At 34.1% G+C, this 22,797-nt stretch overlaps 1 protein-coding gene across 1 annotated transcript in view; it reads right to left on the reverse strand.

The window, feature by feature from the left end:
• Positions 1-21,980, reverse strand: part of LOC113225454 (lactase-phlorizin hydrolase-like) — a 44,665-nt gene extending 22,685 nt beyond the window's left edge. The window contains exons 1-8 of the mRNA XM_026457769.1: positions 21,934-21,980; positions 18,965-19,029; positions 17,417-17,529; positions 13,178-13,419; positions 12,132-12,560; positions 4,977-5,282; positions 4,293-4,537; positions 2,778-2,934 (exon numbers count right to left, since the gene is read on the reverse strand). Coding sequence (XP_026313554.1) covers positions 2,778-2,934; positions 4,293-4,537; positions 4,977-5,282; positions 12,132-12,560; positions 13,178-13,419; positions 17,417-17,529; positions 18,965-18,987 — 1,515 coding nt within the window. The 5' untranslated portion in view covers positions 18,988-19,029; positions 21,934-21,980. The remainder of the gene's footprint in view (positions 1-2,777; positions 2,935-4,292; positions 4,538-4,976; positions 5,283-12,131; positions 12,561-13,177; positions 13,420-17,416; positions 17,530-18,964; positions 19,030-21,933) is intronic.
• Positions 21,981-22,797: the final 817 nt, after the last annotated feature.

The following is a 22,797-nucleotide window of genomic DNA, read 5'->3' on the forward strand; positions in this document are numbered from 1 at the left end:
CATCATTTGCTCATGGAGTATGTACGGACGGAACCTCTCAGGGCGCGGTGATTTGCACAGGCTGTTTTCCGTGCATTTAATGTTTCAATCTGTTTTGTCGGAGCCAACATTTAATGCCGCGAAGATTTTGTATACATGTTTTTGGTTAGGTAGTATTTTGACGTATTTGTCTGGATTTTGTTAAATGTTTTATTGCGGTATTGTTTTCTAATGGGGCTGACATGTTCAATAACGATGAAAGCCCCTAAATAAATAAAGAATATATAAAAAAAAACTATGTAACATTTGTTTTTTTTAAATTTAATTATTCCACCACGCCTGTCGATCGCATAGATCTGAGGAGCACTGTCACTGTGCCTGTCACCCGAAGACTCAAGTTAAAAAGTTCCATGTGCCTATAATTTCACTAGCACCTTTTTATAGTAATAAAAATGTTTAATAATTATAAAAATAATAATTTAATTAATTTTAAGATAAAAATATTATGTAATAATTATGTTTATTAATAATTATAGAATCTATAATATAATTAATTAATTACTAATTAACTACGTTCAAGCATGCTAAATTCCATTGTAACTTTGCTACACCCTTACAGGGTATCACATGTATAAGGTTATCATCCATGTGAAATGCAAATAAATAAATGAATGAATGAAATGAATGAACCCTTCAAAATCAAGTAATGCTCATATTACTGTTTCGCGACAGAAATAGGTATAGTGGCAGTACTTACCTGGGCGAGCTCTTTCACAAGGAGTTCTAATGCTACTAATAAGGTCAGGTGTAAGTGTTTTCAACCCAATAAAACCAAGAACATCTTTTTTTGCAGATCATTGGTCACTCAATTTAAAGTGGGATGAGCATACGGACTAAAATAGTCAAGAAAGGTAACTCCGGTATCTATGTCATATGCATATCGTTCCAAACATTGACAGTAGACGTTTTCCTCAAAATCTATAAGACCTATATACCTACGGCCACTTCTGGAATATGAATATCAAATCTGGAGCCCTTATTTCCAAGAAATAAACCTTCTTGAAAACGACGAGGAAGGCAACTAAAATGCCACAGGCCCAAATCCTATGAGGAGATACTACGCGTATTACGTCTCAATACTCTGGAAGAAAGATGCCTTCGTTGTGACCTCATCAATTATGAAATCATCATGAAAGAGACTCAGTCTTTTAAGGCGTTTCATAAAGACTTTCAGGACTCGACTCTAAAATTAAGACCGTAGGTTCGAGTTTTTACGCCTATAAGGCGCCAGTCGTTTTAGTCGTTTTAGTCCTTAAAAGTCTTTTAAGCTTCCTAGGGTTAAAAGACTTTGACTCGAATTAGTCTTGAGTTTTAGTCTTATGACTCAAGACTTGAGGGGTATAAGACTGGACTAGTCGTGAGGCGTTAAAAATGAGTCGAGGTTTTTCGAGTGTCTTTCATCGCTACTCATCAAGACTTATAAAATTCTGATATGTCAGAACAATCTACCAGACACACAAAACACTTTCAAAAGAAAAGAACACTTAAAACCGTCACGTCGCCACCGTCTCAAACTAGTTCGTGTACCTTCCAAAACATCTGCTGCACACATTTTTTTCAGCAACAGAGTGGTGCATAATTGGAACATGCTACCGGAAGATGTTGTTTCTGCTGTCTCTGTTAATGCCTTCAAAAACAAGTTCGACAACTGCTTACGAAAGAGTGAATTAGTGCTAAAAAATTAACTTAAACAAATGATATACATTTCAACACTGTGTGATGTAGATATACCAGCGAAAGCTGCTCGTCCATAACCAAAAAAAAAATGTAAAAGTAGCGAAAACTTTTGGGTAGAGTAATATTTTAATATTTCTGTACGTTTGGATTGCATGTAAGGTGATGCACCTTCGACTACAATCGGCGAGTACATTACGCTGATTGAAAATCCTTTCACCATGATAGCAAGTATTATACTGCATACCATCGATAAGATAAGAATTTACAAATTTGAACTACCAAAAATAGTGGGCTTGTCAGTCAGTGGCTAGCCATTTAGCTATTATTCACCGCCATTGCAATTTTTTGTTACACACTTATGAGTGTGGGGATATGTCCCCGCACTAGTATTTATGTGGTCTGTGAGGGAAACCCTGTGTCCGTAGGTGCCATGGACACACACATAGACAACCACAAATTACACCCAAACCCAGGAGAGAAATAAATGTAGGCCATGCAAATCGGCCCGGGAATCGAACCTGGGACCTTTTTCGTGGCGGCCCAGCAAGGTAACCGTTTGGCCACAGAGGCAGTTATGGTGAGTTGATGGCACGTCGATGGCTTCGTTGTTACTTACAATTGAAATGCTTGTATCCATTATATCGAGCTTTTTTTAATACTTGTAATTTGAAGACGAAATTGCTGATCAAACGAAAAAAATTAAGATATGCATAGCAATTTCCATGGTTGTTTTGATAAGGCAACACCGACCATTAGCGATGAATGAATGAATGCCAACACAGCCATTCCAGAGACACTCTTTTGAAAATCAACTACAGCAACTAGAGAACAGAACAACAAATATCATCATTGAAATATAATCTTAGTGGTGTCTAAATGGAATTGAATGACATATGGTTTTAAGAAGATTAGCAAACTTCGGACCCTGGTCTGCATGTTGACGCAGATAAAAAAAATAAAACACTTATAAAGCCCGGAACTACAGCGATTATATTATCTATAAATATTAACAGTGTATATTTATTAAACTATCAAAAGAAAACATTTTTGACTAAAATTTAATGTCCTTCGTCAATAGTCATGGCCGAAAAATCATAGTCATTGTTATAATCAACACTTCGCATCTTAATAATCCGCTTGTAGGCGAAAGCCGATTTGCGAGGAGTCCTGGTACGGTTAGGATCTTCGAAGTCCACTTGATACAGGCCAAAACGTTCTCTATAAATAAGGAATTATAATTTAGAAATTGTTAGCTCGGGTACACACAATATGGCAATGAAAGTTTATAACAAAATACCTCTTAGAATACTGAAACTTAAAATATTGAAAATAATTAGGTGTTCGCAAATGCTCTGAAAAGTTACTTGCTAACTATTTCTATGACCTAAAGGAGTATTTCGATGGTAAAGTACATGATATTATGTGTATAGTATAGTAAGTTGACATGAATCTATGTGTACCTATTAGTATTAATATTAGTATAGTGAAGTAAGTTAATTGCAGTGCCCTTACAGGGTTTATGATGGAATGTAAGAACAGCTTTAAGACCTTTTGTACCACATAAAGCAATAAATGATATGCTATGATTAAACAAAAGTACACTATGAAAGTATGTGTATTATTTGTTCTTTACTTGTTTATGTTAAATTTACAGCAGAATACTATGGTCCGTGTTCTATATTTATCCAGTAGTTGCTTTACGATTGGCTTATAGGGAAACATAATCTGTGTGATATAAAAAAAAAACATCACGACATGTGGTGGTACATTCAGGTGCTGTTAGTGAAAGTTTACCTTTAGTCTGTTTCTCTCTATTTGTCTTTTTTTTTATCATACCAAGTGACGAGACCAAAAAGTCGTGCGCTTAGTAATAAACGTCACGCCTGTCCATAGCAATTGTAGTGCCACTTAAAGCTTTAAATCGCAAAGATAGGGACAATGCTACTGCGTCCGTCATCCTGAGACATAAATTCACAAGTCCCAAGTGCCTGTAATTTCACTAGCACCCTTAACTCTTCAAATCCGGAACGCAGTTATACTTACATTAGGCAGAAATAGGTAAAGTGACAATACTTCCTTGGACGAATTCTTTCACAAGGAGCTCTACTGCTACTTCTTCCTTTCACTTTTACTTCATACCTTTTTCCCATCGGGATAAGCAGAGACAACAGCCTTACACTTGCTACGGTCCTGACACACCTTTCTGACGTACCTTTCGCCTTATCAATACGCATCAGTGCTTTCCTTATATGCTCGTCGGTTAAGGGTACTCTTGACTTGGCCTTTCTTTAGGATGTCGTCAATTTGGTCATGGTAATATATATTTTACCAACTTCCCGCTCACATTCGCCTTATAAATCTGTTTCATCAATCGTTAGGTACTTCATTAATTCCTTCTACATGTCTAAACCGTATCCCTTTCTCTATCTTTGTCAATACATCTTCTTCCATGTTTCGTAATTTATCCATCAGAGTGACTCTAGCCATTATTCTCAAATCTATCATTTCCTGACTACTAGGTAGCTAATAGGAATAGTATTTAGTTAAATTTATTAAAATAATAATGGAATACTCACGTGTACCCCTCCATCCATTCAAAATTGTCCATCAAACTCCAGGCCATGTATCCTTTTAGGTTAACACCAGCATCGATGGCATCTAATGCACTTTCTAGTGTTGCTCTGTAGTATTTTACTCTATCATCATCGTTAATGCCGACTTCTGGTGCAGTGGACCAGCCATTTTCGGTAACATAAAAGATTAGATTCCCATATTTGTTTTTCAGATGGGTAAGGGCGTTGAACAGACTGTTTGGGGCCATCTGTAAACAATGAATAAAAAATGAATTTTGCTGTAAGTAAAAAAAGCTAATCGATTTTGGTAATATAATTCGTCCTGCATTCATTATTTCCTTTAGCTTCTCCATAGTTAAAAATATATTTAAAACTGGAAAATCTCCGAAGAGATGAGAGAAGAGAGAGAAGAAGAATTCTCCCTGGGGTACTTCCCAAAACACCAGGACCAATTTAGAGAAGTCAAGTCTAGCGCCCCCAATGCAAACCATTGGGCCACCGAGATCATCTAATGTTGGTTTAATTTTTAGGCTTTTTATATTTAGTAGGTTAAGATTATGAAACATGGATCAAAAATCAAGAAATATTATTTCGCCCTGAACTAAAGGTTCGTACAAATTGTGTATCGGAAAGAAAATTTTAACAGATATTGTGGGAGATGATGCAAAGGATTATTAAAGGACTGACCGTCAACCACGAAGAAGCCGATTTTAGCCATTCATCAGGAACATATACTCCACTGTCCAAATCATCCAGCAACGAAGGTACACGATGTTTACTTTTATAATCGTTTGCAGAAACCAGTAATGCAGTGTAATGATTGACACCAAAGAAGTCATAAGTTCCTCTGATAAAAGTCTTCTCTTCTTTAGTGAATTCTGGCAGTCGAGATGCAGAGAATCCTTGCTCCTTGCTCTTTTGTGCGACTCGTTCTACTAGTTCTTTAGGAAATCCACCGTCTTTGGAATATATAGGTTCTGCGTACATGCCCCACTAGAATGTGAATATTTTTTTTTAATTATTTATGATACTTGGTGGTATGCGACACCATATCTATAACAGTTACAGTGCCACTCAAAGCTTTAACTCTGAAAGATCTAAAGGGTCTTAAACATAAGTCAACAAGTCTCATGTACCTGTAATTTCACCAGCACCCACCTTTCAAAACCGAAACGCAGTAAAGCTTACATTACTACTGTTTGACGGCAGAAATAGGTAAGGTGGCAATACTTTTTACTTTTTACTTAAATTTATGAACAACTTTGGAATTATAGTAAACCGTGACGTATAATAATAACGTTGCCAGACAACACCAATTGCCTGATCTCAAAATGAGGAATTACCTGTTACCAGAGCATGGAATTCACTCCCCGGGATACTACCCAAAAAAACACAAACCAGAAACAATTGACGGGCTACTACAGAATAACAGAGAGGGCTATGTAATTAGAATAGTCCTCAGAGTCATGGACCCTTTTGCTATGCTTTTTATTACTATTTATTTTAACTTTAATTTCTTTTAATTATTTTTCTTCTTTGTTTTCTATTATCGTTGTTTCTTTGTGTTATGAAGGAATTATGTAATTTTCTATAATTACTTATGTCGTTATGCATGTCAAATAAAGCTGATTTAGAAAAGGTCATTTCTCAAATTGAACCTACCGGGAATCGGACCCTGGAGTTCCTCATCCGGCGACCTTATAGCAAAGCCTTGGACCGAGGTCGTTAAATTATGAATCGAATAATCAAATTATTAAATGCACGGACCGTGCACGTTTTCCGTTACCGGGTCCACTGAAGTTTCATCTGGCTAACAAAGCTAGTATCCAATCCGCTAGTTTGCAGTGGCGAAACGTATTCTGCCGTCCGCTCACTAAAAAGCGGATAAGTGACAAAACAATTTTTTGAGATATCATAAGAAATCATAACCAAGTTTTAGAATATTGAAATTATTTAATGGTATTTCAGCCGTGCATCGTTAGAGTAAGTAAGTAAGCCGAACACGTTAGCAAATTTTAAATAGCAGTATTGTTTGTCCCGACTGCGGATCAAGTGCTTTTAAGACAATCAAACTGAGTACCGAAACTAGTTTAAAGGACGATGACCGAAGCAATACGGAAGCATGCCCTAGCCTTAAACTGGCATGTCCATAATTTCAAGCGCATAAGAACTAGATTCTAAACCTATTCCTCGATTTTCTTGTAATGATTTCTGAATAACGATAAAAAACTACTTTTCCTAGTTGATCAAATAAACTTATACAATTACATTACATTCCTTATATAAATAAATTGAGTAAAGAAAAAACCCAGCTGTGCTTCGGCAGGAAAGCTCTTCCGCCTAGTTGTGATCTCTTTGGAATTTTTTCCTTAAAATTTTGCATAATATTTCAACACATATGGCAATACTGAGCACATTAAATATAATAAACTGCAATTTGTCACCTTTCGTTGTATTAACACCGAACCGGAAATGCAACACAATTACATTTTTTTCTTTCAAAACAAACTGCTGCTTTAATGGGTTCTAGTCTATTAACAAAAATATATTTTTAATTATTGTAGGTTATTAAAAGTGAATTTGCTATACATGCTAAGCATTATGAGAGCAGTAATCATCATTTATAATTACAATTGTACCGCGAAGAGGAATGTCTATGGAACACCAGTATTGCATCTTACAAAGATAAATCAATCAGGTCAACCGTTCTAGCATGTGTCAAGCCAGAACAGTAAGCCAAGATCAAAACACCAAGAAAAAACATAAAGACGACTATAAAAAAATATTTCAAATATGTAATATTGCCAGTTGATAAAAAAGTAAAATTAGTGTTAGCCATTGAAAATTATTATAAGAGTGAGGATAAATTGTTGGTGTATAACAAACAGGTGTAACACAAAAAAGAGTTGGAGAAATTAAATTAAATAAATATAAAGTTAACAATAATTATCGAAAAAGAACTGATAAATATGTAATATCAAAAATATACAATAAAATAGACTGGCTCTGGAAAGTTTTTAAAAAGAAATTAATTTAGCACAGTTTTACTTTAGAAAAATAACTAGTATTTAATGTAACTTAATTAATGATAACTGAAATAACTAGAATAGATATACATTATGTACCTAATTGAATTGGCAAGGTCTTTAGAATAGATATAAATTGTATATATATATAACTATATAAAATACTGTGGAGAAATAAACATTTAGTTTACCATCCTAGCTTTCAAAAACTAGCCTTTCTATATCTCGGGCATAAATGATTGACTGTATTGATGATATGAAAATGCTACCTTCACCAAGATTTAAGAAAGTACTATTTCAATTGCTTCTGACAAATTACTTTTATGGTACTGTAATCAACATGTGACATTGAAATTTTGGAGCCGGATGTGGGGCCGGATATCTGTTTTTTGGTATTTTGACGTGCGTTCTTTTTATTATGTTTAATGTTTCAATTATAAAATATAATACATGACATTAGCGAATGCGAACATTGCATATTTCTTAATTTATATTAGTATGCCAATTAATAATAATAGTAAATCTTTAGTCAAAAGTTTAGAAAAGCTTCACTTTTTGATTTAAGGATCTGAGTAGCGCTGCAACTGGACGGGCGTAAAGTTTACCATCAGACAAAAAAATATTATAACAAACTATTGGAGCAATTTCACAAAAAAATATTTGAATACCGTGATAGTAAAACATCGTGACATTCAATAAAAACTTGAAAAGAAGATAGTATTATAATTTGTTTCTTAACTTACTAACAAAATATAATGGATTTGTAGGCGGGGGGTGAGGGGCGGTAGAAGGGCAACATCACAGACCAAGTAAATACTATACGCGGTTCGTTGGGTTAGTTTAGTTAGCTCGGTGAGCTTAATTCGCGGTGTGAATCGAAGTATGAAAATGTCTCGGCTATATGAGCAAAGTCAAAATCAAAGTGAAATAGTTATTAATTCCATAGGTAAAATTTTTACACTTGAAAACGTTTTTTTTTAAGCTACTTTTTAGGCTACTGCTCGTTCACTACGCTGACCTCCCTGAGAAGAACGAGCAAGAAACGCTAGGGATTGCTCTTTTCAAATAAACTTAAATGCTATGGAATACACTTTGAATCATAATTCTGTGGAATTTAGACTCTTGTTGTCTTTCCATACTTCTTTATCTAAAACATACTCCTCCATTTTGTAATATGACTTTTCAATTAAACTACTTTTAATGTAAGTTTTAAACTTAGGAAATGATAATCTTAACATATTCTCCGGAATCTTATTGTAAAAACGTATACAGTTCCCCATAACAAAAAATCATTTACCTTAGTTAAACGAAATCGTGATACCATGAGTTTGGACTTAGTTCTAATGTTAATATTATGAATATCTTCTTTCTTAATGAAATTATGTATATTTCTACGGGCATACAAAATATTTGAGTAAATGTACTGCGATGCCACAGTCGTGATACCAGTCTCCTTAAACTTTTCTCTGAGAGAAACCCGAGAATCTAACGGTACACAGAACGAATCGCTCGTTTTTGTAACACAAATATGGTTTGCATATCTGCCGCTTTACCCCACATGAGAATCCCGTAGAACATTATACTATGGAAGTAACTATGGTAAACTAGTCTAGCAGTAGCAACATCGGTAAGATCACGTAGCCTCGTTCGTGGTGTGGCCTGCGCATAATAGTATGCCCTCCGCGTATATCTGACCCACATTGTTGCTCGTGTAGAACGATTGACATAATGATTTAAAAAGCGTCATCTTAGTCGTTTTGTACAGATTGCAAACCTGCTTGCAAAATTGCTGGCGCAGAACACTGAACTATAAGACTAATCTCTATAAACTGTATTTATCATGATTTATTTATAAGAAAATTCTTTCAGCTTGACCAACACGCCCATTGAGATATTGGATTAGAATATTGATTATAAAGTAATAATAATTAGAATAATAAAAGTAACAAACCCAAAATAATAGTAACAACAATTGGAATTTTAAATAGCTCTACAATAACATAAGTTAACAAAATTTGCAATAGCGGTTATGAGTTGCGCGACCAACATCAGCAACCAGGTCAAGGGCGAAGAACTCATTCAATAAGGCCACCGCTCTAGTGGTCGGTGCGTTGCAACCCTGTAGAGTACGCGTTTTGTATGTATGCTTACAAATATAAATATCTTTATCTCTTTATCTTTATTCAGTTATAAGTCGTATTGTAGTCGTCATTTTACACACACACAGAATACAATTGAAAATTATGTAATTGAGACGACGTTAGCCGCATTATCTTTATAGTCAAATGTTTTGTTTGTCCTACTTAATATGATATTACTTAAATATAGACAAACATTTTTTTTATATTTGAAATAAACATTCGAATCACGATCCAACCTGCAAGCTACGATGAAACCGACGATGGTAAGTGTTTGTCTCAAAAATCACTTTGGCTTTGTATAGCTCTACATTGTACTTTGTACTTTGAATGACATACGAATGACGCGTTAAGACCTTTCCTACCGACCATGTACCAAGATACGGTCAAGGTGTAATTTATTTCAAAAGAAATGGAAATATTTTAAATGTGAACATAAGAGCGGTTACACACCGCGACGCAAACGCGATGCAAACGCGATGCTAAAGCGATGCAGTAGCTAATCGTCTACCTTTACACATACTTTTACTTTAAGCAGCCATACAGACACATACTCTGGCTTCAAGCAGCGCTGCAAACGCGCGACTGCTTCAATGTACTCGCCTATAAATCGCAAATGTAGCGAAGCAATCGCACATTTCATGAATGAAAAATTAAATAGAGTTTAAATACAATTAATACCGATATCTCTAGCAAGGGCAGGTAGCTGTAAAGGTATCTAACTGGGTGACGAAATAATTAAATGTGTCATAGATGGCACTACGGCTAAAAAGTCGTTGAAAAAATCAAATAGAAAGACACGATAACAAACAGAAAAATTCGTGAGGTCCGCTTGTTTGGTACGTGGCTTACTTGGTATAGCATCTGCCACGGTATGCTAGAAGACGTCGTCTCGAATACGGCCGGATCGAAGGAATTTTTTCAAGATTTGTTCGATCTTTGTATTAATAATTATAACAAACTAGTTGAGTCATTCCACATAAAAAATAATTGAATATCAATTCAATTAAAATTTAAATAGAATTGGTTAATCACTTGTTCAAACTTACACTTGTACAAATTTATCGTTCGAACATATAAATGACTGGCAACACAATAATTTATATATGGCAATGTCTATGCTTTAAAATACTTTAAATGGTAGGTATCCAACAATCTTCCCCCCGTCAAAAAAAAAAAAAAAAAAAATGTATCCAACAATCGGAATTATTAAAAAAATTGGTCTAATCGCCTTTTGTAAGTCTGTAAAAAATACCTACTAATTCTTCTATAACTTACTAGATAGATAGATAGAGCTAAAATTTTATTTGGATTTACAGACACACGTACATTATATAAAAATATGTAATATAATAATAAAAATATAAGTATGCCGCGGATATGATAACCAGCTAGCTGACGTCATTACATGTTCTATAAATTAAACAAATAATAATTTCGAAACTAAATAAATACGAAAGATAATATAAATATATTAAGAGTTCATTGTTATATTATTAAAACATCTAATACGGTTAGATAAAAGACTATGTCCCGAATTGTTAACCCCTTTTTAACCGACTTCAAAAAAGGAGGAGGTTCTCAATTCGACTGTATGTTTTTTTCTTTTTTTTTTTTTACTTTTTTTTGTATGTATGTTACGCGATAACTCCGGTATTTGTGAACTGATTTTCATGATTCTTTTTTTGTTTGAAAGGGGGTACTTCCATAGTGGTCCCATTTCATTTTGAAGAGAATCATCCACCTCTAAGGATGGCTGTTCACGCATGAAGATTCATTTTTATTATAAATGGCGCTTAACTTTAATTTAGGAGCAATTATTTTAATAGTTGATTTTGCTATTTCTCCAATTCAAGGCGTTTTTTTTCCATATACTTTGAGTAGTGAGAACCGATTTTTATTATCTCCAGTGTCAAGTCCTGTGTTGTGGCGAACTAGGGGATACTTCAACAAAACTTAGCAAATAGACGTAATTCCACGTACTTTTAAGGTCGGTTTTCTTAGTACTCTGTACTGAGATTATTATTAAATGCCACTTCATGACGTCGTCGACACGTCAACGCCACAAAGATTTTTATTCCGTTTCTGTTCTATATTTCATTTGATTCGCATCTTTAAAGTATTATTATTTGTGTGACAGCAGTCAAATCACAACAATGCACGTTTCGTCGAGTGCAGTGTCATTTATTATTATAATTGTAGAATTACATATTTCAGCAATTGTTATTGAAAATTAAAATTATTTTAATTAATGGATCCTTTCCTATACAATTTTAAAAATTTTTTGACGTAAGTTGTACCTCGGTACACGATTTGGGCCAAAACTAAACATCTCCGTTACTGAAGAACAAAAAAGTTTTCCCACCATTAAATTTAACCACTTAGAACTTTCACGTAAGTTATAATATTCAAAAACCAACTACAGCTATTTAAAAAAAATATTTATGCGAATTAATAAAAGCAAGATTGTTTTTATCGAATTCCATGTTGTAGGTAATACAAAGCCCATTTAAAAACCTAAAAAGTAAAAATTCATAAAAAGTTTATCTATTAATGAACATAATAGGACAGACAAAGTTGCTTTCAATTCACTTCTGAATTCAGTTCAAGTATTTGTTACTGTGGTTTTAGTCTAGTAGTAGAGGTTAGAAATATAGCAAATAATTGTAAGCACTTACTTCTCCCTGTCTCCTCAATTCAGCTGCCTTATGGTCCTCCACAGAATCAGTAACAGGTCCCATCCAGTTAACACTAATCGTGATACCGCAAACGCCTCTTTGTCTATCTTTAAAATCCTTATTATAAGCATGATACGCTTTCGCATGCGCCATAACTAAATTCTTAGCACAGAGATACTCCCCTATTCCTGAAGCATTAACTAGTGGTGCTTTAGTATCATATCCATAGCCTTCATAACAAATTTCCCTAGGCTCATTAAAAGTGATCCAATGCTTAACTCTATCACCAAATTGTTCATAAGCAACTCTTGCATAGTCTTCAAATAGCTCGGCGATAAGGGGATTTGTGAACCCTCCTATATCTTGTAATGGTTGAGGTAAATCCCAGTGGTACAATGTCACCATTGGTGTGATATTATATTTAAGCATCTGGAATAGTAAAACAAGAGATGAAACAGAAAAAATTTAAACTGAGAGTAATGACTGCCATTGTGACACATCATAGAAAATATTATGGATCAATTATGGGGATCATCTACATGCAGTATATTTTGTTCTGAAAATTCTTAGAATACATCTAAGTCCACAACTCGCATTGGGCCTTGATTGAGATCCAGTATCGAAGGTAGACCAGAGCTCAGAAAAACAGAGCAGCATATTATGATGTGATATAAGTTATAATTTAAGAGAACAGGAAGGATCGAGAATAGCATTAAGTGGGCAAATAAGATAGAAGGCAAAAGTGGCAGCTATAAGGAGTTCAATTATTGTGAATAATGGAGGAGACTACACCGACAAGAGTATGGTTGTCAAGAAAAAATATCGTGGTGGGGTGATTAACGAAGAGTTGTATTTATGTAATTGTTGACATGAAGCAAAGGCCTTGGTGAAGTGGTTGCCAAAGGCAGGCCGGAGAAATCCGAGTCGTCAAATGGCGTAGGGGTCGACAACATAGTAATATTTGCGGGCAAAACCTGGATGCAGGGCTGAAATATTTAATTAATAAATGAAGTTCTTGAGATAATTATAAACTTAAGGGCCCATACCTCATTTATATAGTTGTTATAGAAATTGATTCCAGATTGGCTCAAGTAATTTGATCTGCCGGTAGGTAAAATTCTGGACCATGATAGTGAAAAGCGATAAGCGTCAAGCCCTAGTTCTCTCATCATTTCGACATCTCGACGGTAGTTGTGATAAGTGTCAGCCGCTATATCTCCATTGGATTGATCTTTGATAACAGTCGGTCGATTGTGGGTCATGTAGTCCCAGATGTTTTCGCCTTTATCTGCAAAGTTAATTGGGTTAATTCGTTGATTTTCTTACAAGTTTGAGACAAAACTAGAAACAAAGTCAGAGTTGGTAAATCAAAATAGCATTCTTGGTGTAATAAGGCCACATCTGCACGACGACAACTCTTCTGGTTTAAAGATTTCTACGAACGAAATGTGTCGATAACCACTTTTAAGTTTAAATATGAGAGTTATAAAATTCCGCGTGTACGTAATTGGTGTGGAAAAGGCCGTGGTAGCCTAATGGTTTGAACTGTCTCCTCTCGAACGGGGCCGTGTGTTCGAATATGGGCTCGCACCACTGAGTTTTTGGAATGAACGTGCGAAATTCAATTTGAAAATTACAACGAGCTTTTCGGTGAAGGAAAACATCGTAAGGAAACCTGTAGATCTAAGAATGTTCACAACCCTTGCTAACGTGTGAAGGGACCTACATTGTGACAACGTGGTGGACTATGGTCTAAGCCGTCGCGTGAGAGGAGACCCGTGCCCAGCACTTGATGTTGAAATGGGTTGATGTCACGGAAGAAAATTTTTTTTTTTTTTTTTTATTGTGACTCGGCAAAATGACTGCACCGCGCCTGATGGAAAGTGCGAATACAGTCCAGAGATGAGAGTAACGGATGGAAAACACAAATATCTTCACTCCGTCACTATCATTTTGCCGGTCTGGCCAAATGCTTCTTCACACTACGTTTGAAGGACCCGATATTATAGAGGGGAGGGAATACATGCGCCGGGAGTTGGTTCCACAATTTGATGGTTCGGCATAAAAACGAATTGCCAAACTTTTTAGTGCGGGACGGTATTGAACTGACCGTCCATCTGTGGCAACGCAGTCCGGCACGGGTGGTCCGCTGATGGAAAGGAGAGGAAGGGACAAATTACCTACTATCAGAACCGCTGTTGCCAAAACTCATATTTATAATTTGAAACACTATGAAATTTTGATAATGATTGTTCGTAGTTTCAAATTTAAAAATAAATAACAAACTTTGGACTGTTAATAAAATTTTAACTTTACTGTATTGGTATATCTTTAAAAGTTCAATACCAATAGCTATAATTGCAAGTTACGACGTTTTGATTTTATATTAAAATTTCAATCAATGTGCTACCATCTAGCGGTTAGTAGCTGAACGACGACGAATTCGAGATGTTACTTGGTTCTCCAGGTTTACTTTCATTTCTTGTGATAAAAAAATATTACTATAAACGGAAAAATGAAAATTTATTAAAATTAAATAACGAAACTTCAATAATTATACGAAACACCACCATAGATTATTACAGTGCGACCATCATTTTTGCAGTCTAAAGTAGCAAAATAAGGCATGTTTCTACGATTTTCGAAGTTTTGCGTGATATAGTTGACACGATTATTACTTACAAAGCGAACATGGGGGACTGAGCTCAAGTTTACGGAACTCCGCGAACTGTTGACTCACATGCCACACAAACCAAGCACTTAAATACTGTATTTAATTGCTTTATAATTGCATTATAATATTGCTCTGTAGTTGATGTTGATGATGATATTGATGACATAATGTGTTTCATGTAGTTTCATGTAGTTGGGTATTATAAATATAATTTTCATGTGATTAAAACTAAACAAGTGGCTTTATACCAAAGGTATGAAATAAGGTTTTAATGAGTTTCTATGCTTATATTGCAAATTGTTCATATAAAACTTAAATTAAGTTTATGAACTAAGATTAACATAGCTCTGGTTACAAGAACAAAGTCTTTTAAGATTAATATATTATGTTTAAAATTAGACAATATCAAAAGTAATTGATAACAAATTCAAAAGTAATTTGATTAAGGTAATTAAATTTGTTTCCTAGATTGATTTAAAATATTAATTGATTTTAAATCGGGACTTAATCACGTATGAAACATATCTTAATTACCTCGAAGTTAAGAAACAACACATATTGCAAGGTCCATGGTCTCGAAGGGACTGAAGAGGCGAGTGTCAGCGTCTTCTAGCCGTGCGAGTTTTTCTAACTACCCGCACTTGATCTTCATTATTTATTTGTGCACTAGGGTTCTCACTAGACCGACACACAACATTACGACATCGACGAAATCACGAAATATGTGTTGTACGTGATTAAGTCCCGAATTAAATATCAAATAATGCGTGAAAATCGGAAATGATTTAAAATAAATAAATTTTCACGTATTTTTGCAAAAAAAATTAAATTTTAAATAGCTTCTTTTTTGAAAAACTGTTGCGTTTTTTAAACCCACTTCAAAAAAGGACGAGGTTCTCAATTCGAATGTATTTGGTGAAATTACTGGCACATGGGACTTATCAACTTATGTCTCATGTTGACGGACTTAGTGGCAGGGCCCCTCAGATCTTTGCGATTTAAAGCTCTGAGTGGCACTGCAACTGTTATGGATAGGCGTGTAGTTTACCATCAGCTGCACGACTTGTTCGTCACGTCACTTAAAATTATAAAAAAAAAAAATTATGTGTACGTTACGGATTACATTACATTTGTGAACCGCTTTCGATTATTCTTTTTTTTATCGGAAACTCAGTAGTTGTCATTAGCATTGGTAGTTGTATAAAATATTTCACGTCTTAAAAATGGCAAATTGGGGGACGAATCCAGATTATTACTTTTCACCCGAACTTGAGATCTTTGACCCGAGCTTGAGATCGAACACTAAGTAAAATTCTTTCGATCCGGCTGGATTTCAATCAGGGGTCGATTCACCTTACGATAACTCACTTGTCGTACGATTTCTTTTAATTTTTATTCACAACACCCGAATCGAACGTCAAAGTGTCGTATTCGAAACCGAACCGGAATGATGTCACACTCGTACGATTACTAGAGCTTCTCGACCGGCAAAGGCTACAAACGTTATTCAGAAGACAGTTATCGAATGAAAGTCCTATTATCCACAAAACAAGAATGTAATATAGAAATCTATTATTATTTTAAATAAAGTCTGGATTTTGTTCAATTTTATTAATTTACTTTAATGCATTCCTATATTTTAGGCGATTAAACTCTTAAGGGGTAATAAGTCCTGTAGAAGCCTTTTTCAAAAGCACCACGTGATGACGGCATATTCACAGTACATTCACGATGTAATTCATTTTGTGTGTAAAAACATACATATTTACGATCGGTGCAAAGGCGGAGGCCGATTATTACGTAACATAGGAACACTGAAACCCGTTGCTCATCGAACCGCACTCGCAACGAGAAATCCGCAAGTAATCGAACACTTACTCACAAGTCTAAAAAGTGTTATAAATGACGAAGTGTTTTGTTCCCGACTGAAAGACCTTTTATTGGATAATGAATTCTACAGTGTAGAGAAATTTCTTTTAAATAAATTGCAATTACATTTTAATTTTGGACATTCGTATTTTGAAAATTTTGAATTTTTTGTAGTTCGTATTTTTCTTTTATTTATTTTATTTTATATTATTATTGTTTACATTAATGACGATCATGTTATCCCTTTACATTATATTTCGAATTGTAATATAATGAGATTGATAATATGTAATAAATGATTCTATTCTATTCTAAAATTGTATATGAAAGGATTTTCATTTTTCTAATAATCTATTTTACCGACTAACTTCGTAAACGCTGTTGGATAACGATATCGTTTAACTTGAATGTTCTGAATAACTGACCGGAAAGTGACCTTCGATTCGAGAACAAGATTCGGTTAAAATGTCGAAGAGTTCTGAATCGGGGTCCAGGAGGTCTAATCCCGTCCTCCGTCCGACATCTGTGCAAAACAATTTCTGTCAAGTGTTACTCATTGTAATACTTGACCAAATGGAAAAAAGCATGATGCGAATGAAGCTTACTTTGTGTTTTGCTTTGATCGAGTATTGGACGGAGAAAGGGTGTAGACTCCCAGCGCCAGCCAGATCGAAAGAAATTTTCTTAAGTGTCCGATTTTTGTATTAATAAAATTATATTACTGATAATGTCATTTACTTACCGTCAGCATTCCAGCCACCTTCAATTTGATACGCTGCAGTGGCAGCACCAAATATAAAATCACTAGGAAATGTTCTCTGTCCTAGTACAATTTGACTAATTTGTAAGATTATACTGAAAAGGAAAATGATATTTTGTACATAATATGTTGTTGTTGCATTTAATTCATATTTTTATTGACATTGAATTCAAGTGTTACATTAGATTAGATATAAGGTCGCCGACACCAAGCCGGTGTCGCTGAGTTGGCGGGTTCAGTCTGTAAACACCTTTTAAGTCATATTGTCTGCTTAAGTGACATTTTCCACAAAAAATCTCCAAATTATGTACCTGTTGTAAGAAAATCACCATTTTTCTGCAGAGCTTATTGAGTTTATAGCTTTTTTGTTATTGAGTTTCACGTGTTGAAATCTTATATATACGTCCATATCTTAGGTATTATATTATAAAATATGTATTTATCTAAGTATTTATATAATATTTATATATTATTTTAATTTTTTTTTCTTGTTTTGTTGTGCACATATTATGTTCTTTTAGATATAGTGTCCTGTATTTAAGTCTGCAGGAAGAAATTTCTATTAGAAATAAGCAGAACCTTTTGTTTTTAATTTCTTTTTAATTGAATTTAATTATTCTTTGTGACTTATTGTATTTTTCCTGTACAATAAACTATTAAATAAATAAATCAGATGTTTGCAGGTTTCCTCACAATGTTTTCATTCAGCGAATAGCGCATGGTATTTTTGAAATTAAATATCGCACATGCATTCTAAGAACTTAGAGGTGCAAGCCCGGATGCGAATCCACAACCCTCTGCCTGAGAATCATTAGGTTACCATGACTGCTTATCCAGAATTACACCTTGTAAAAAAGCTATAAGCTCGCCATTATCTAACTATAAATAAATCTACGACGTTCACCAACATCAGGCTCTGTTACATATCGCTGCTTTTCATGAATTTACTGGTCCATAAGAAAATAGTTTCTATTTTACTTAATACACAATTGTATTTGGAATGTGAAATAATTTTAGTTTACTAATTTTTCTGTCGAATTAGACGTTTTTGAAGAAGGTCGCTATTTTAGAATGATATTTTTCCATATGATAATGCTAAATAAATAATTCTGCACAGTATTTGAGGTCATACAGTGTAATGGTTTTTTGTTATTGTAACGCCGCCAATATCAGCATTTTACGCAAATTAACTTGTATACGAAATTTTACTTGTACACGAGATCATGTTTACGGCTGGTGTGTGCGTAATAAATCTTTATTACGCATTTATTACGCACAATAAATGCGCAATAAATCTTTATTATGCACTTATTACGCACACACTCATAGCTCCGAACTAGGGAAACCCTGTATCGCGGACGCCATGGACACACACATAGAAAACCACAAATTACACCCAAACTCACGAGAAAAATAAAAGTAGGCGTACAAATATTTCTCCCGGCCCGGGAATTGAACCCGGTATCTCTGCCTGGCAGACCAGCATGGTAATCGTTTGGAGGCAGTTACAGTCAGTTGAAGGATGCTTACCTCAACAAAATAAATATCTTCATTTTCGTTTAGTTAGTTAATTGCGACACCATATATTGAAATCTCTGAAATGGTATAGAATTATACATCTTACAATTTGGATACAATAATTTCAAATTGCTTAAAAAAAATAGAATTTTTTATTTCAGTATTATATAATAAATGTTTTACAGTAACATACACTGTCTTTTTTTATTACCCGGGTAAGACAATTATTTTACCGATAACCGACCGTCCCTAAATTTTGAAACAAAATAAAAAGTAGACTAACATTTTTATAAGGGTACGTACGGATCTGGCTAATGCGCCGCAAATGCGCTGTTTGCGAAAGGTTCGTGAGCTGCATACGTGCATTACGTTGTGCGATCATGTTCGCGAGCCGTTGGCTACATATTATATTAACATGTATTTTTAATGGCACGCATGCAGCACGCGTGCAGCGCGCGCACATGCAGCACGTTCGCGGCATATTCGCCAGTTCTGTACGCATTCTAATTTAAAAAAACTTAAATTTTTCTGTCTAAGCCTAATTCCTAAAAATTTTCCCATTTTCATCATATTTGTAGAAAAAAATGTGTAAATTCTGTGTGATTGGTAATTAGGGCTAGAGACAAAACTTTAAATAGTATTCCAAAATCCTGAATATTTACTTGGAAGACTAATCATACCAAAAATTACTTAATCTTACATGAAAGAACTAATCATTAAAAAACAAATTTGTTTTTACGATATTGCAAAAATATCTGGCAACACTGTAAACACAACAATCCCATATCTTACTACTTAACCCTTTCCGTAAAATTAAATATTAGATTATGATAGTACGAAGTACCCTGTTTCTTACAAAAATTAACTACGTGCTTCATAGTACGATTTCCTAATGTTTTCTGTGTAGTTACCGCCTACTGTTTTTCCATAAAGAAGTATCATGAACGTACTGACAAAATTCAATGACTTACATACATTAAACATTGAATTAATATAGTACGGCAGGAAAAGTACTGACATTTTTGAGTGCGGTACCATTAAGTACTGACAAGAAAGTGTTAAGTTTTGTTTATTCTGCCCCTTCCCATCAACCTTTGGGCATGGCAGACAATGAAAAATTAAATTTTTCTCGTTGCCCCTACAACGCGAAAAATTATGTTTTTCAGAATAAATACTTTTAACAATAATTCACAATACCAAGGCACATCTTAAAACACAAAACAAAGATTACCACACCGTAACATATCTCAATTTTGATTAGAATTATCAAATTCTATTTTTATATATATTCAGCATAATGTTGATAAAAAGAAGACTGACTCACCACCATTATGTAATATTTTTTTTATTAAACAATACAACATTTTTTTGTCTGCCAAATATTAGATTTAAATTTTTCTTAAATCAAAAGTTACCCATTACTTACTTAAACTACAAATTTATTTGTGGAATAAATAATTAAATAAATATTGAAAAAAAAACACATGCATTCCTATGCGTTATAAAAAGGAATAGAATAATAAATGATAAATAAATATTAGATAACATCACATAAGTTGCTCTGATCCCAAAGTAAGTAACTTTATTCTTTATTCTTTATTCAACTAAAGCACTTATGGAAATCTGACCTCAAAGATAGCGACACCTTGAAAACCGGTGTGTAAAGAGGTCGTCAAACTACAGAAACCCGCTATTTTTTTTTCGGGGTCATTTCAGAATCAACTTCCAAAAAAATTCATGTTTCATTCAAATTAAAAGAGCACTTTCTGTTAAACTCAAAAGTTGTAAGAATACATGTTATTTTGACTTTGACTTCATGATACTTCAAAAGCGTAAAGATTTTTAATTCCATTTTTTTATAGGTTTCCACTAGTTTTTATTGAGTTGTTCCTTTGAGGTATTAATATACGAGTAATATATCATAGTATATGTGTAATATTGACTCTTGCATTTCATACCACTTTTATGTTCCTAACAAATTGGGGTCAGTGAGGACCCCATGCGAGTAGTTGTGTGATTTTCTTCATGCGAGTTAATCAAGGGTTAATAACTTTTTAAATATATGTTACGTCTATAATTTGTTATGGATTTGGTACGAAAGCCATTATAAGCGTTTTTTTTTTTTTTTTTTTTTTATACCTGACAGGCAAATGACTCCACTCCACCTGATGTTAAGTGGAAAGTGGTATCTTTATAATATAATATGGTTTAATGATCTTTAGCAAAACAAGTGACAATCATCCCTTTATTTACCTCGACGTTTCGGATATATTGCAACGTCCATGGTCTCGAAGGGACACTTCAGAATTCAGTCGTCAGTGATGAAGTCCCGAATTAAAAATCAATAATGTGTGAAAATCGTGAAAGTTTAAATCCAAGGATTATTAAATACGTTTTTAGACTTTAAAAAAAAATTTCTTTTAAAATCTGTAATAAGACTTTAATAATAAATATTTGAATTATAATATGATGCTTTTATTTTTTTAATTAGTACAATGCTTACGATGCTATGGGCGTTTAATATAGGAAAAAGTTATTATTTGTTCTCCTGAAGTTTTTGTTTTGTATCAATGACTTTTTACCACAAGTTATTTATCATAGATTATAAAATATAATAATTATTACTTTCTGCATTACGGTTAACCCGTTCATGAACAGTATTTAAATAGTACCGAACACAAAAATGTCAGTACTTTTCTTCTCGTAGTGCTTATAATGACTCAATATAAAGTGTCAATGTATATAAATCATTGAATTTTGTCAGTACATTGTTGATACTTCTCTGTGGAAAAGCAGTAGGTGGTAACTACACAGAAAGCACTTGGAAATTGCACTGTAAAGTCCGTAGTTGGTTCTTTGACATCCACATAGCGAAACAGGGTAATGATTAAATTTTACAGTAGTGTTAATTATTTGAATAATTTAGCATTAAAAATAAAAAAAAGTCGGGAAAATTCTATATAGCCTAGATTGAAACGTACCTAATGACTTAAAATCGCGATGACGAACGACACAACATCGCTTGCGCACAGATGACAACTAACTGAATTGGTGAATAATAGCATGAACGATTGAAGTATAATGAAAGGTTTGGTTGGTTTATTCTACAACACAGTTCAAATTTGATTTTTGAACAACATAATTCAGAGAAATGTTTACGGATAAAAATATTTAGATAATACTACCTTAGATAACCTTAGATACTAATATAGATAAGATGCCTCCGAGGCCGAACGGGTGCCGTGCTGGAATGCAACGCAGAGGTCCCGGGTTCGATCCCCGGGTCGGAAGAAATATTTGTATGGCCTATATTTATTTCTTTTCTGAGTTTGGGTGTAATTTGTGGTTATTTATGTGTGTGTCCATGGCACCCGCGATACAGGGTTTTACTAGTGTGGGGCTATGAGTGTGTGTGCGTTATTATTACGTAACCTGTGTTACGAAAATCAGTGTCGTTTCTCATAATTAGGTTACACCTATTTATTTCTGGCAGTAAAATGTGTGTGTGTACGTGTGTGTGTCTGTGTGTGTGTGCGCGTGTGTGTGAGTGTGTGCGCGCGCGTGTGTATGAACAATACTTTAATTTTAAATTAAATACGGAAATAATACAACTAGTTTAATAGAAAGGGGGTTTATCTAATATTCAGTGTAGTATGCTGGTATTTTATCGTATATTTCATGACAATAATGTACTCGAATACTTAAATAATGTAAATTGCCACCGAAATTAGGTTAAGAAACTAATTTGAATATTACCCATGAAGTAATGTTGCAGCCCTTCCCTCGCGAGGATAGTCAGGATTTTATTTCTCGACATTTATACAAGAATAATAATAATAATAATA

This window comes from Hyposmocoma kahamanoa, unplaced genomic scaffold (assembly GCF_003589595.1).
Source record: "Hyposmocoma kahamanoa isolate Upper Pololo Valley unplaced genomic scaffold, ASM358959v1 160, whole genome shotgun sequence".
NCBI classification, from domain to species: Eukaryota; Metazoa; Arthropoda; class Insecta; order Lepidoptera; family Cosmopterigidae; genus Hyposmocoma; species Hyposmocoma kahamanoa.